The 17,136-nt window shown below is 38.8% G+C and overlaps 2 protein-coding genes across 3 annotated transcripts in view; both read right to left on the reverse strand.

Moving 5' to 3' along the window:
- The window catches only part of LOC139650132 (calcitonin gene-related peptide type 1 receptor), a 28,673-nt gene extending 25,143 nt beyond the window's left edge, over positions 1–3,530 (reverse strand). The window contains exon 1 of the mRNA XM_071526688.1: positions 3,412–3,530. The gene's annotated coding sequence lies outside the window, so the exon portion shown is untranslated. The remainder of the gene's footprint in view (positions 1–3,411) is intronic.
- A 1,095-nt stretch (positions 3,531–4,625) lies between these two features.
- Positions 4,626–17,136, reverse strand: part of tfpia (tissue factor pathway inhibitor a) — a 49,692-nt gene continuing 37,181 nt past the window's right edge. The window contains exons 3-7 of one of the 2 annotated variants that reach the window (XM_071526693.1): positions 13,152–13,328; positions 11,655–11,732; positions 11,289–11,345; positions 6,323–6,508; positions 4,626–5,421 (exon numbers count right to left, since the gene is read on the reverse strand). In XM_071526693.1, the coding sequence (XP_071382794.1) occupies positions 5,360–5,421; positions 6,323–6,508; positions 11,289–11,345; positions 11,655–11,732; positions 13,152–13,328 (560 nt within the window). In that variant the 3' untranslated portion in view covers positions 4,626–5,359. Of the gene's footprint in view, positions 5,422–6,316; positions 6,509–11,288; positions 11,346–11,654; positions 11,733–13,151; positions 13,329–17,136 lie in introns of both variants that reach the window. The other variant, XM_071526692.1, reaches the window with a different exon arrangement.

A 17,136-nucleotide genomic window follows, 5' to 3' on the forward strand; every position in this document is an offset into this window, starting at 1 on the left:
CCACTGTCCAGTATCCTCTGCAGAGCGCTGCACACCGCTGGCCGCCACACACAGGCACAGCACCCCAGATGCTGCTTTCTGAAGACATTAACTCACGACAGATCTCGTCAAGCACCTTGCATGCTCATATTAAATTGGATAGGAAAAAAAAAACCATCTTCCATAATGGATGAGCGGAAAAAAATTGCCACAAAAGGTTTCACATCCCCGAAACTAAATCCAGAACCTTAGGGGAGCTGTTTGAGAGTGATGCATATCTACATCATTGTGCCTTTTGTGTAATATGATAACCTGCGCCTGGGGTGAGTGGAGGGGAAAAACATATAATATGCAGCGCGGTTGCTGATTCGACCGGAGCTGAAATACAATAAAGGTTGTAGATGTGCTTGAATGCGTATGAAGGGCAATAAAACACGCAGGAAGAATATGAGATTGGTGTTTTTTAGGCCAGCTGTGCCCCTTAATGAAAATAAGGGCCTGATGTGAGCTCATACAGTGGAAACAATAGGATAGGGAGCATGGCAGTGGAATCAATGAGATGCATTTCTGCTTGTGCCTTGGTGATTTATGAGGGGTTGAGCAGCATGAGCATCACCATCATTCTTGCCATGGCGGATCAGGCTACATCCGCTCCCATCGCAGAGGGAGACACCTGTGTTTGTGTGAAGCTGGATCTCTCATAATAACAGCATCAGATCACTCTAAAAAGCATAGTCACTTTGTATACTGCTTTGATGTTTTGAGAATATTTTCCCTAGTTTGTATAGTCTGATAGTGTTGAGGTGTAATCACACATATGCGTGCACAATCACACACAGACACAAAATAACTCAATAGTAACCGCTGCAAAATGACTGTATCACTACAGCCACTTTAATATGCAGTAATGATACCAAAAGTTCCTAAATAGAAGCTAAATAGAACATTGTGAAAAGTTCCTTCACTGCTTGACTGCACAGACATGATCCTAAATTCAATCCTCATGTAGAACACAGTTGTGAGAGTGACGCAGCTACAGTAGAGTATGAATGGGATTCCACTGGCAGACTCTACTAAATGCCACTGCTTAGGAACACATTCACCAGAACACGGAGATGGCAAAGGGCTTTGGAAGCTTCGCTGCCAAAACCAGGGAGCCACCTTTGTCCCTCAGACATCTAATAGCTGTTTTTTGGAGTCAGTCAGGCTCGGGGGGGTGACTCTGACGCTTGGTGGCTGCTGGACACAATGACGCTCACATAGCCTATAGTGGCATGACATTCCAATTTCCCATAGCGTAGTCAGCTCAAGGCCCAGGCCATTGGAAGATGTCAGAGACTCGTCTCATGAGTCTCTGACAATGTGTCCAAAGTGTCCCTACCTGCCAGGACAGTCAAGTAAAAGTCCTGGTATACTTGTTCTTCTATTTCTGAACATGTGTTCCCCTAAAACACCCCAAAGTCCCTTAGGTGCACGGATCAGGAGCTCTTGGCCGTTCCATGGTCCAAGCTAAAACTAAGTGGTCATCACCTGTTTAATGTTGCAGCCTCTAGACTGTGGAACAACTTTACCGAAAATGTTAGGTCAACAGAAACCATTTGCACCCCCCCCCCCCCCCACCAAAACAAGTAAAGACCTACTTTTATTCTATAGTCTTTCAGTGTAACAAACGTGTTTACCTGCTTATTTTGTAACGCGCACTTCATCATTTTTGTCTGTTTAGATTTTTTTTTTCTTTTAACCTTGTGAAGTACTTTGTAACAAAGTCTGTGTGTTTAATGCACTACACATGCAGTACAATACACAAATAAAGTTGACTTAAATTTTAAAAAAGACACAATCCATTTGATTTCCTGCAATTCCCACTCAAAATGGTATATTCCCAAAATGTTTGAAGACTGCAGGCTTTCTGTAAACTGCTTGAGGAGTATAATATTTCTAATCATTGGTCAACTCAAAAGTTTTCAATGAAGATATTAGAACTTGTAAACTGTGAGAAGTGAATATTCCTTAGTATGTTCATTTCCCCAACCCTCTCTATCATTTATCAATGTCTGCTTATTTATCATGTTGATCAATGCCTTGTGTTACTGAATGACTAATGTGTGGGTGTACTAAGGATGTGGCTGAATGTGTAATTGAAACAGCAATTAGGCTGCATCATGCCTGACAGTGCCCCAGTTGATTGTTACAAAATCACATGAGAAATTTGCAATATCATGCAGCAAGACTAAAACTTGTGTTGACATACTAAGTGGTTCACTCATATGCCGCCGCTGCACCGCCACCACCCCTTCTATGAGTTAGTCATCGGATGTCATTTCCTACTGTAGATCTGCCAATTGTGACAATCGTCATCACTATCCTCCTCCTCCTCTTCATCATCATCATCTCTTTCCTCCTTGTCGTCCAGCCCACAAACTTCCAGCATGTCCAAATCTGCTGCTTATGTAACCATGCAGATGATTTAGCAACCAGTGACCATCTCTTACACCAAAAGCCCCAATGTTGGATTGAGCTGAATCAAAATGCTTTTCAGTTAAATCAATTTGATACAATGACATGTCAAATCCCACGGCATGTCATCCCTTCATATGCTGTTTAGCGAAGCCATGGTTATTATTGCATCTCTGAAATGAAACAGTAAATGTCAAGTCTGGCAAACTGTACACGACCAGTCCATGGCGATCGTCAACCATCGCTGAGTCAGCCCGGTTCGTCTGGTATGTGTCATCATGCATGCCCAAACTCTCATAATATGGTCGGAGCGGATGTTAAGGCATGTTCAAAAAAATTGCAGCACAATTTTATGGCTCTTTGAAGGCGTTTTCCGCATCTCCATACTCATAAAACCATTTTCTAGCGCTGAATGAACTACTCGACATGTAGCCTACAGAGAACACATCATGAATTAAGCCTGCTTAAAGCGGATAAAGGTGAGCCTGGATGTGATTTATGCATCCCATGTGATGTAAATGATAATGCACAGCAGCCTACATGACATAACGCGCTGGGATGTACATTAGGGATTATCGTGTCCAAATGACAACCAGAACCACTTCTATTTCTCTGTATTTTTGAATTGCGTCCAACCCATGATGACAGAATGCCAATGCAGATTCATTTGACCCAATTATGAACGCTCTTATCTGCTCTTTTTACGTAATCTCTTTATAATTAAGGACAGAATATTTCCGTACATACATAGGCTATCGTGTAGGCCTATCATCAATGCAGATGAGTGCGTAACTACTTCCTTCCAAGTTCAAAACTAATCTTAGCATTGCAATGAATTAACACAAGCAAATGGCATTGTCAACTGCAATTCTATTCGACATCACCGCAGCTCAACTTGTTCAGACTACAGGGAGAGATAAGACAGCAGATCACTCACGATACAACCTCATTTTTTCGCGTTTAAATGCGTCCTACCTGAGAGTAAAATCCAATAGGGATACAGCAGTGCAGGAATGGATGGGAATAAACTCTCCAGGCAATCCCAGTCGTGTCTTCAGATCCTCGGAGCTTCCGTGCAGAGCAGCAAACGCAGCGGATCTCCGGCGCTCAATGAGCGCAGTCGGAGAGAGAAGCCGCTGTCAGGTTGAGGTTGGAAGGCAACCCACTACTTCCTGTTACATCACACATTAGACTACAGCTGAGGGCCGGGGAGCTGGTTCCAGTTTTACACAATGCATGAGGTTTGCCGCTGAACTTACACAGTCCCACAGACTTTTAAATGCGCGGTTAGTCTAGTTGGTTGGACACTTTACTGATTTCTACAGGCTAATTATCTGTTCCTTTCCCCCACCACAGGGAGCTGCTATGGCACCTGGGGGTCGGGACCTCGCAGAGGGTCACAAGATAATTTTGGGGGGTCGAGAGATGATTTATGACACATGAAAACAAACATATTATTACTATACAAATTGATTATCATCTCTATTTTTCTGATTTTTTTATGTAATCTTGGCTTTTTTCTTGTGAAATACAGAATTGTTTTTCAGCCTCTCTGCCCCCTCTGATAATCAAATGAAACACTATGCATATGCAGGCTGTGATGGGGGGTCACAAGGAGGCATGGCTTAGTTTAAAGGGGTCACAAGCCAGAAAGGCTGAGAACTACTGTGCTAAGGATGCAGTGTTTTGCTCAAGGGCACTTCAGCAGGGCAGATGGATGCCAACAGAGGCTTGAACCCAAGTTTTCCAGTTGAAGGACGGCTTTTCTAGCCACAAGCCCATCTTACTGCCCCAACGACTAAGGCATGTATAGTAAGATGAAGGAATGGCCATGAACTGCAACACACCTGTAGTCTAGTTCTGAATTAAACCCCTGTCATGAACAGATAAGTGAGAAACCGACCAGTAAACTACTTTCGCCATTCTGTATCAGGACTGACACTCTTGTAGCCTGATGACAGGTTATAACAGATAAATCCTCAGGAAAGAAAGATTGTGTTTTTGTCTGTTTATTTTTTCAAAGCAATATGCTCAAAGCAATATGCTCCAGTCCAATTCATTACAGCCTAAGACTGGACAATGAAGCAAAACACTATGCACTCAAATGAGTTTACTGCTGTGAACCTCTTTGGAAACGTTCTTTATGCAACACTGCCCTCCTCTGTTACTCTTAATAACAACACAAGAAGGACCACAATGGCGATTTATTACCATAGGAAACAGCATATTATTGATAAAAGAAACCTTTATATTCAATCTCACACAAATAAACAGCAATGACCTTGTACACACCTTGATTTATAGCTGTGACAGCGAGGCCACCTTGATTAATGTGTTTGCTGGAAAACACTCCATATATTGGAGCTGTGTCCAGTGTGTTGCTCCTGGAATAAGGATAGTCTGTTAGTTTAATTTGCTAATGCTGGTGTTCACATTGATTAACAATACAGGAGCCATACCATTGTGGAAAAACATCAGTTACATACACAGAGAGTATAGTGGCCATAATGTCGCAGTTGAATACATTGTTGTTAGTTTTCTTACTTGAACTGAAAGTTTACATGCATCATTTGTAAAAAAACAAACAAAAAAAAAAAACATTATTTTTTACAGATATGTGGTTTTTATCCAACAACAATCATATGTAAAGCATCAGTGTTGAGAAGTGCTATATGGGACGTATATCAGCAAAACAAATTCGTTTTTTGTCAAAACTGTTAGAGATATGTGGGAAAAAATGAAAATAGCACTGCCAAGTATATTGCATGTGGTCACTACAAAGCAAAATACAGATACATCACACATGATTTTTGTACAAGTACTGCAGCACTACAAAACAATAGATATAAGTGAGGTTAAAAAAATATGGACATAAATAAAGGTGATTCCAAAGTAGTGTATGATGTAATGCAAAGCCAAGTGTTCAGACTGAGCGAAACACGATGTTGTTGATATTTTTCTTCCTTATTCGGATCATCTTCGGATCTGCAATGACAGGACAACACAGAAAATAAGTTAATTTGAGGTAATTTTGTTAAGGATTCATAACCTAGTGGCAGTGAAATACTTTTATAGGCACTTGAACTGCCTACAGTCTCGCCATAATCACCATGATGTCTTAAACATAACTGGTTATAGTAATGAGGTCATTAAGTAAGCTAATCAGTGCATTAATTAGTAAATATTTCTCTGTCGACATACTTGTCCTCACATAACACATGGGTGATATTAATATGAACTCCGTATCTTAAAGCATTAAGGAATTATAGTAATTGTAAAAAACAAACAAACATGTTTTTCCTCTTTAATATGCAAATTTTTGCTCCAAAATCTAATCAGCTCATCTACTCTGTAGGGGAAACCTGTGGTGCAAGTGTGAAGTTTCTATCATGTATTGATCTTGAATTAGTGTGTTCACAAAATGGGATATCCACCATTTAAAAAAGTGATACCTACTCTTTCAAAATGATTACTAGCACAAAAATGGAACAATTTATGATTTTTTTTAAAGGAGTGTAAGCCCTTGGTTGACAAAATCATAACTCTTTTACAGACTATATTCTCTATATTTAAGACATATCAAAGATGAATTTGAAATTAGTTTTTATTTCCCCAAAATGGAAAAAAATATTTTGGAAATTAACTGTTAAAATAAAGGGATTGGAAGCACCTTACTTGTGCAACGTCCAAAATGTATTAAAGCGCATAAATAAACAACAGCGCATAATGAGCAGGTGAACATATATAGGCTATAAACATGCAGAATGCAGAAGTAAGGTGCTTACAATCCCTTTATTGTGAGTATATCCGGTGCTATTTTGGAAGCCCTTTTCTTCCCACTATTGTTTTATGTGGAAATGAACTCTTGAAATAATCATACCCTTACTCCTGATGTTCATGCACATCTTCAAGCAGTGTCTCCTGTGGGAAAAGTTGTTCTTGTTCCCCCCACAGCCGCTGTAGCGGAACATGTGGCACCTCTTGGTCTTGGGGTTGTACGCAAACCTCCTCTCTTCCCCATCACATGTTCCCCTGTGCATAGGACTGAGGCAGAATTCTGGTGGTATGAACTCTGCAAAACACAGTAAAAGCAAACACAATATTTAAAGTTTCTTAGAAAGACAGACTGTGTACATCTGGAAAAGCAATACCTGAGAAATATATAATATGGTAGCTGCAAAATCAGTAAAAGTGCAGTGAAACAAAGACAATATTAACGTAACCATGGAAAATTAGAAAGTTGCATCCATCAGAGGAAGATATTGTTATCCAGTGTGGATGTTTTTTTCAGTATGTTTGGTACAAATAATACATGCACTGTGCAATAAAAAAAAGCACAATCCTCTAGTAAATAATTTCAATCAGTTTTTCTTTAACTATGGGTCAGGACCAAAAATGTTGTGTGCCTGTTTCTGGATAGTTAAATCCATTCCAGTTTGCTTACAGGGCCCGGAGGTGGGTGGATGATGCCACTAAAACTAAACTAAACTTGGTCCTGAAGCACCTAGAGAGCATTAAGAATTATTTCTAACTGCTTTTCATCAATTTCTCTTCAGCTTTTAACTGTATACAGCCTCATATCCTTGGACATAAGCTTTTATCTAACTTTGGAATGGATTTTTAGCACTTTAACACTGGCTAATAGACTTTTTTAACTGACAGATCTCAAATAGTGAGAGTTAATGGAGTCCTGCAGAGGTCTTATCCTCTCCTGGCTCTTATCCTCTACAGGACTTTGTAGTCTCTCCATTTTAATTTGTTGTACTTTATACACAAATCACTGTCAAAGCAATCGTGATTCCAGACATGTTATTAAGTTCATAGATGATTATGTCATCCCTCTCCATGGTGAGGAACAGAGCCATGGTCCAGTTGTAGAAGAGTTTGTTAGCTGGTGTGAGCACTCTTTCCTACAGCTAAATATATCCAAGGCTAAATAGATGTGCATAGATTTCCATAGGAGGCCTCCCTTGCCTGTGGCAACATTCATTAAAGAGCTGGTTGAGGTGGTGCAGCAGTATAAATATTTGGGAACCTCAGTTCCTAAGGAAACTGAGAAGTTTTAATGTGGACAGGATAGTTGTGAAAGTTCTGTTCTCTTCTTTCTCTGAATCCATTTAAACTTTTTCAATATTCTGCTGGTTTGGTAATCTTACCCTTGAGATATAACCAAACCCTGGATTTTTATTAAAGAAGTAATTTTCCCAAAATGAAGATTCAGTCATTATCTACTCACCTCCATGCCAGTTGAATCTCCACCACTGAAGTTGGTAGGACCATCAAACACACAGCAAGTTAGTAGTTCCATTTCAGCCTTGTTTCAAACTATTGAAGTTAATGAAGCCATCTTCTGAACTCCAAATAAAGTATAAAATGTCCATCAAATTTCTCCAAACAGCTCATGCAGCATAATCCAAGTTTTTTGCAGCCAAACGATTGCACTGTGGCTCCAAAGGTCCAATATTTACCTCATTATCTCCTATATTTTCCCCACTTACATTGCTTTGTTCTAGAACAAGCCAGTAGTCACCATACAATAGCAACCAGAGTCAAGCTGTTTGGAGAAATTTGATGGACATTTTACACTTTCTTTGGCTCAGAAGATGGCTGAAATGGAACTACAGGGCCAAACTCGCTGTGTGTTTGATGGTCCTACCAACTTCAATGGAGTTTCAATGGAGTACATAACATAATGACTGAATTTTCATTTTGGCGTGCACGGTTGCTTTAAACTGCACCGAAACATCACAGCCTTCTTCCAGGATCTTTCTCATGTGAATGAGTTCTGGGCGCAGGTTCAGTGTGGGACTATTAGATGAGTTCAAGTTTGTTTATTTATATAGCCCTTTATCACATGCATGTCTCAAAGGAATTTACAGAGAATGAGCCTAACTAGATCTAACTGATCAACAATCTACCATAGAACAAAATGATATAGGACACACATCAAGAAAATTACAAGACACACAAAAGCAGATTTTAGCAAGACTTAACAGCCTACCTATTCTACATAGCTTAACCTGCCTGGCACCACCAGCCTTAAGACTCTCAAAGCATACAACTTCCAGAAAAACCTTATTAGGAAAAAAACATGGAAGAAACCTTGGGTGGGCCAAGTCAAAGAGGGATTCCCCACTGGGACGGCTTAGTGTGCAGTGGGTGCCAGGACAAACAGTTACAATAACATGGGAAATGACATGAGAAAAACAGGAAAACAAATGAGGCGGAGGTGAAATGTAATAATATTAATATCCATATACAGGGAATATTTCGTCCCAGCAGCCATTGGAGTCCATGTATAGCTATGTTAGTTCATTCTTGCCCTAATTAGGTGATGTTGTTGCTGTATGTATGTTTTTTTTTGGACTACTGGCTACAAAGCAAATTGCACTAAAGGGACATTAAAGACCTTCTCGACTCTTTACTCACATGACATACTAGTATGTTTTGATGACCCTGGACCCCAGTGCAACACTGGGGTTAACAGGGTTCCTGCACTCACTTGGACATCAAATTGAAGGACTTTTCAATTACTTTCAAGGTCTTGTTTGGTTAAATCTAAGGACTCAAAATCACCATGTTTTGGGGTAGGACATGACATTGGTCAAAATTAGACACCATAGAAGAAGAAATCATGGTCAAATCATTGATTTTAAAATTGAATCTCCATCACAGGGTTTTCCTCAGGATGTGTGTTGATGCATATTGATGAAGTTGGATATAGTTTGATATATTTTCTTTCAAGGCCACCCATTCATTTTCAATAACTTTTATTTATTTGTTTATTTTTAATTTTTCTTTTCAAATCCACAAACTATCAAGAATTTCCAAGAAAAACCTTGGGTTAATTTAGTTTAGGGTTAGTTTAAGAACCTCTGGTTTAGATACAAGGGTCTGTCATATACAGGGTTAACCATTGGCATTAAGACTGTAAATAATGGAAAATCCACAAGATGTCAGTGTTTGGTTTGGAAATGGGGCCCTCCATGGCATTTCACTAGAATAACACCATACTGAGGCTGTATCTCAGTTCCAAAATGCTCACTTTCCAGATTTTCCAACAACTGAAATTGAAGGGTTTGCTTCCAATATCATATAAATCACTGTTACCTGATTTCACAATGCAGATCATTGCATCCTCCAAAGTGTTCCTATTTTAAAGTCAAGATCTGATAACTCAAGTGAGTTTTACTTTCATGCCACATTTTGTCAGAGAAATTTGTCATTTTGTTAAATGCTGGAGATCTCATTATAGAATCAAACTCTGCACTAAATTTTGAAAGAAAAATGGATGAAAAAATTTAGATGGATAGGGAAGCGGAACTATTGAGACCCACCCATCTTGAAAGAGTGAAATTGAATTCTAAAAATTATAACTGTCTGAATGAGTGGAGGGAGACCGGCCAAGTGCTCCCCTTCGCTCTCCTGTTGCAGCACAAAAGAGCCTTGGAACACGGCAATGATGATCTACGCTCCCTTACTGCTAATACACAGAAAATTAGTAGGTGGGAATATGTGACAAGTGGGCTGCGAGGAGGAGAGGCTGATGCACTCTGCTTCTGCCCTTTGACTTTCACCACAAAAGCAATTTTGCGAGCTGTCGACCATCTCTGCCCGGCTGCACCTTGCGGGGGTTTTCGCGGTAAACCCACTGACAGCACACCGTAGTTAAATAACTGAATGGGATTCTCTTACTTTGAGACTTGTTTTTAAGTATAATTCAGAATTCAATACGGGCAGGTTTTCTGCTCTGAGGACAAGTTGATTGGTTCTATTGTGCTTGGAAAACTTAGAAAGAATACTGGTGTCATTTAGAGTTATAGATATATATTTATTACGGTTTATGTCTAGTTTAGATTACCCCCAATCATGCTGTATGAAATTTTTCTTTGTTGTCTTTCTTTTCAAATACAAACTTTACTATCTTGAAATTAACCGCTGTCCCGGCTAACAAAGACACCCTAAATAAAAAAGTATAATGAAGTTTGGCGACATGTTTCTGAGGGATTATTTCCTGGCAGAGACTTCCATTCCTTCCGGCGGGTGTCAGGTGATTGACAGAAAGCAGAGCGTAACGCAACGCAGCACTGATATGAAAACACTCCTCTCTGGCACAATGAAATAACGATAAAACAGAAACCCTGACAAAACCAAATTATGGCTTCATGTTTACTGTGATGGGATTATCTAGCTTGGGCAATTTTCAAAGTCTGTGGAAGTTGTTTTTCATACTTTACAAGAATGAATGGCAGCAAATGGCAGGGAGGGAAACGAGCCCTGGTATCTCCAAATACATTGACTGTGTGCAGACACACAGCAGGAAGAATGTAAAGGAGAGGGGCAACCTAGACCAGTGATTCTCAACCTTTTTCATATCAAGGACCTTAATTTAGTCTACATTAGAGCCACGGACCCCAGTTTGATGAGATTTTGTCTCCCGGACCCAAATCTGAGAATGTTTTTATTAGTTAGATATGATTTTGTGCAGAATCCCATGACTATCTGTATTGTAGGTAGAGAGATAACAGTGAAACTATGATCAAAATTCTTCTACATGCTCTAACTTTGTTAACAATTGGCACAAACTAAAATTTAAAAAAAAGAACACAGATATTATCCATTAATCTATCCCAAATGTCTTGTGTTGTGCAAGACAAATTCCCTATGAGGCTAATAACTAAAAAAACGAAAAAAAAAAAATCATATTTAATTTCACTGATAGTGATCACTGTTACCGAACTGAGAAACTGTTATCAACTATACAATAATATCTGAAGCTGTTATTAAAAGAGAAAATTGTTTTTCTCTTGATGCCTGTCATTTATACACTCTTACAACATCACTGCTCTCACCTGTCGGTCGGTGGCTGGCGTCCAGATCCACTTGAGGTTGACTTAAAGCAAATTCCTCTGAGAAACAAATAAACAAATATATTAAGGTATTATCAGTCATTTTAGGAGTGTTTTTATTTAGAGGAAGACTGCACATCCTGAATCAAAACTCTTATCTGGAAAATGATTGCAAAATAGTTTTAGCTATGTATTGCTTGTGTGATTTACTCTAACACAGTTTGTGTCTATAATCTCTCTTACAATTTATTTATGAAATGTAAAGTAAGATGGTCTCTGGGAAGTTCTTTGACCTTTGCATACTTAATCTAGTTGCAAGGCTGATTGATACAGTGGTAATGATTATTAGAATGATGCCAGTTGTCTTACCAGTTACTCTGAGTGGCTGTAGTTTGGATTTTCTAGTCGGCTGTGCAATCTCAACCTCCGGTACCTTTGTGGTGTGTCCTGTAATATAATAATAATAATAATAATAAACTTTATTTGTATAGCACTTTTCAAAAAGCAGAGTTTACAAAGTGCTTTACATAAAAATCCAAACAATAAAAGCAATACACACGGTACAATATAAAACAAGAGAAAGTAGATGCAATAAAACAGTAAATTACATAAATAAAAATACATAAATAATGAAAATTATAAGAGGGGCAAGCATAATCGGACAGATAAAAAGACAACAGTTTAGTTTTTGTATTGAACCAAAGAATGAGAAACATTTATTAAGCTATAATTTCACTGTTATTAAAAAAAATGACACCACAGAACCATAGATTGTTTGTGCTGTTAACCTAAGTTGAACCATCTTTTAATAAGGTGGATAAAGTCGCCTGTGCTGTGGTGGGAAACATCAAAATGCAATGCAGCAGATATTGAACCGGTGGGGACTCTGGCTACAGATATAACATGCTGATTGAAGTGACTGTTAGAGCCAGGGTTTTTAACTTGGCCTATAGTTAGTATAAATCTCATTAAATCCCAGTGATCAATCATAATTAAACTATGCATACGTTTTAATTTCACTGGTATCAGTGTAGAACGGGTGGGGGTATCCAAACATACATCTTTTAAGGTTACTAATAAAACAAGACAGAGTCATTTATTGGAAATTATTATCCATAAAAAATGTTACATTGCTTTTTCATATTGATTTCAGTGCAGCATGGGCTGTCGGCGGAATTGGTCACAGTAGAGCAACTTCCTTGTTATTTTCTTTGACAAATTCAATATCTAAATGACTTCTAAATTGTGCCTAAGTCTAGCATAATTTAATGTGTTTCAGTCACTTTAAAACTATTTAAATGCTAAATCAAGGTGGAATGTGATTTCATGGTCAGCAGAAATCCATCAGAAAGTTAATTTTCTGAGGTAGAACTATTTTGATTATGTCACCACGCTGAAATGAGTTTCTTCCCATTTGCTGTGCGGCAATTGTGATCTGCTGAGCAGCAGGGGCCTTGGCTGTCTGTGAGTATATAAATCACACGGTGCATGTTCCTCAGAGGCAAACACAGGAAAATAATTATTTCTCATTGGCCAAACTGATGAGCTTGTAATGACAAGGTAAAAATGGTGATGACTTGAACTGTAGGGGGCATAAGTCCTTGACCCATGAGGCTGGGGGCATAGGGTGCTGGCTTTAATGCTCTTAGAAGCAGGGGAGACCTTGAAATAACATCTCTATTTCTATTAAGCGCAGTCCATTTGATTCCTCAACTAAAATGCCAACATCCTGAGCATTCAAAGCTGCTGAGCACAATAACATTCTAGATTGTATTGGAGGTATTGAAACGGGACTCGGCGATGCCACCGCCTTGACAACTTGGCTGTGCTCCAGTCTCTTCGAGGACAATAGTTCAAATCTCCTACCTGGGTTCTGGCACTTCGCCTGGCACTCCGCCATGCTCCTGAAATTGTTGGCATTGCCAAAGCAGCCGCCATAAAAGAAATGCTTGCACTCCTGACTCTCGCTGTCAAAGAAGTAGCGCGTCACCAGCCCTCGACAGGGACCAGGGGCTTCCGCTAAATGGCATGGGCTCTTGTCAGCTAGGAGAGAAGGAGGGAGAACAGTTGTGAGAAGAAACGACTCTATCATGGCTTATAAAACCATATAACATTATAATATTCAGTCCACTGCAAAAATAGTGCGTAAAATTGCTTTGTTTCACTCTATACACATGAAAGTGCACGCTTGCTCCATATTCATCTCTTCAGGTCTGAAATGTAATTCATGAGTGCCATGTTTCATGCAAGTTAATAAAATCACTTTACTGACCCAATACTTTAGCTACTGACTTACTGAACATACGGACATAATATTTTTGAAGGTGGGTCTGTCATCATTCAAATCAACACTACCATTTCAATCATACAAAAGCCCAGACAGACAGACAGACAGACAGACAGACAGAGAGGCAGACAGAGAAATAATAACAGGCCCATAAATCTTTTTCAGTCAAAGTTTCATGTTGTATCGTCCCTCAGTTTGTTTGTATTGATCGATGTTGTTTCTCAGTTTCTCTGTTGATTTTGTTCTGAACACGAAGCTCCATTGAAAAAGACAAACTATTGTCAGATAGACTCCCTTAAGAAAGCAAAAGCAAAAACCCATAACATGCTTCACAGACTGAATTCAAGTCTTAGTTTTGCTATGAAAGCATCACTTGCTCTAAACTACACTTAGTGATAAATTACTTATTTCTATTGTATGACATATACAGAGTGAGTGATTTGTTTTTAGTTGTGTGTATGACACAAGGCCTTGAGCAGTGAATGGCACATTTGAACAACAACACTGAGTTCAACTGAATCAAACTAAACCATCTTGAAAGCATGATGGGAAGATGGAGGTGGGGACACAAATACAGACTACAGATGTGTGGTGAAGGAGATTAACAGAGGAAAGTGAAGTTGCTCCAAAGTGTATTGGAAATGAAACGATACTTCCTTGAAAGCAACAGAAAAACACATTGAGAGAGAAAAAATACACAGAAAGAGAGAAATAAGGCTGAGCAGACTGTTGTCATCATACTCTATAAATGTCCACTGAATCAGACTCTGCCCAGCTCTTCTACTGCTGCTTCTACCTCTTACCTCAGTTCTTATATCTCCTATTTCTCTTCTTAGCACTTCCTTTGCACATGGACATCCTAAAATCTAAGAGTATTGTAATATTGTCAGTACACTATTGCACTACATCTCTACTGGGTGCTTGTTTTATGTGTGATTCCTATGTTTATCCTTTTATCTTGAACTGAAAGCACCAATCATGCAATTTTGTTTCCTTTGTTTCTTATTGTGTGTCTGCGGTTTCCTAGTTGGCCATTCTCATTTATTTCTCAATCCCCCCTTTATGGTTTTGAAGAGGTTTAATAGCAATTAAAACTTGAAGGTTACAGATGTTTTCTGTGTCATAACTGTCAGACAAACTTCCATACACACTGCATTCAGTTTCTCTTTAACACCAGATACTGATATGATCCTGAAAATAGTTGTTATGTTGAGGGTATGATGCAGTGCTGGGGGTAATAGATTACATCTAACAGGATTACAGTAATCTTATGAATCTGATGACAAAAATGCTACAGTTGTAGAAAAATGTGGCAATTGGATTATGTTGTACTGAAACTGTTGTATTGCTCATTAACATGTTTAAATCAAAAAAGGCACTTAGACCAAGATTACATACACATAATATTTCACATCTTAAAATAATGCTTGATGATGATTTTAGCGATGTGTCTCTTAATCTAAAGATTGTGGAGGCAAAGTAACTGAAAGAAGCTAGACTATGATTACATTATTTGTAACATCACATTACATTTTGAGAGAAACTTTCCCGGCCTTGCTAACCTTGGATTTTTACCAGCAGATATAATAAATAACAGTGAGCTGTTGCGCAGATTGTTCTCTGCTCCATTTTTGTCCTTCATAAGACACAGTCATATCTTATATCTGTCCTCCATCAACAAATTTCAGTCATGATATTTCATATATATGTTTATGAGCTCCGGTGCCAAAGTTTGCACTAGCTGAGTCTGACTTTTTTTGATGTGGATACTTATAGCGAGGCCATGCATACACACACACACACACACACACACACACACACACACACACACACACAGATACATGCACACCATATTGTGGGTGAATGATTTACTTTCAGCTCATTTGCAGGACATCGTCCCCACTAGTTAAACTGCTGGCATAAAGCCAGAACCCCACAGATAAAATGAAATAAAAATTCCCCTAATCTCCTGCCATCTCAAGCAATGATAACCAAATGAATTGACACACTTCATTACAATATGTCACTCAATTGCCCATCAATCCTCAGAGGGCATTTTAAATCTAGTGGCTGGATCTGGGAAGCACCAGAGTCAAACCTGTGTATGTTGTCAACAGTTTTATGTGTTATTCTTCTTAGTTAGGCTCAGTGCCCACAGCTGCAGTGGTGTCCTTGAGGAAAACCATGCATGCATACCAACCTGCTACTAAACTTCCAGATGTCCTGAGCTGTGCTCTGTGGCTGTTTTCCTACATCATCTGTATGTAGATGTAACAGGTGATATTATTTTCATTATTTAGGCTATTTATTTATTATGTTTTATTATTATCCTTACTTATTTTATCTTTCTTTCTTTCTTTTTTCTTAACATTTAATCTTATGAGTTGATAATGTAATTTTATCTGATCTCTCTTGTGTCTGAAATGTGCTATATAAATAGTTTCCCTTGCCTTACTCCAAGGACAGGCATTGAAAGTTAATATTGGCTAAATTCTGTGATACAACGCAACAAATATTTACATGCAATATTGTGGCTGTATCTTACCTAGTAAAAAGAAAAACAACAACTGGCTGTGTGCAAGTAATGGTGAAATACATAGCAACCAGGCTAGAAAAAGATGTATCTGAAAAAAGATTGTTGTGTCATGGGTATAGATCTATTCAGTTACTAGTCTGATCATTTGTTTTCAAATTTAGCTTACTGTGACGCAGGAAACCTTTCTGCGTCACTGCAAACTGTAGCTTGAGAAGAGTCAGCTTAGTTAACCTGAACAAACAGCTTGTTTTTTTATCTTTGTTAACTAACGAGAAAGCAGTCTACTTTAGCAAAGCAACCCGATATTAACATCAACTTGTAACTAATACCAACCAGCTTCTAAACATTAGCTTGTGTGCACATCAGATATGTTTACAAGACAGTGATTGTTAGCTTGTTAGCTGCTTGACATTATCCGAACACAACACCAATCAAATTTATCAGTTTTTTATTATGTCTATTGAATCCTGTTGAGACGCCATGTTGGCTACCTCTAGAAACGCAACCACCTGTTCACCTACTGTTACCAAAGAGCTGTGAACCTCCAATATGGCCGCCAGGGGGTATCATGCCCTCTATTCTTTTGGGTTTATCAGCAACTCCCACAATATTTCATGTCATAATTTCATATCATAAAATTTTGTCACTGTGACATCTAAACAAATCTCATGAGGTGACATTGACTTAAAAGCATGGGGAAAGAGTCTAGCACTCGTGATGGAGCAATGCAGAAATGAATAATTCAGAAACACAATTCGCTATGAAGGTTGTGAGGGTGGAAAAGGTGATTTGTGTTTTGCAGGAGAATTATTGGTCAGCTCTTTTTATAACCAGTGGGTGTGAATCATATGGCCCACTGTGCCGGAGAGGTTTGGCCGCTCTCCAAAGAGGACTTCAATATTTCAGCAAAATTGACTTCAAGATTTAAGACAGGCCTGCGTGATGTTGAGAGAGAGTGTCTCTTTTGTGTGTGTAAAAATGTATTTTTCACATTTGTTTCACATTCCTGCAGAAAGATGTGAAATTTA

Source organism: Centroberyx affinis, unplaced genomic scaffold (assembly GCF_046629955.1).
Source record: "Centroberyx affinis isolate AG114_WGS23_722 - 3 ecotype Tasmania unplaced genomic scaffold, CSIRO-AGI_Caff_v1 ptg001445l_1, whole genome shotgun sequence".
NCBI lineage: Eukaryota > Metazoa > Chordata > Actinopteri > Beryciformes > Berycidae > Centroberyx > Centroberyx affinis.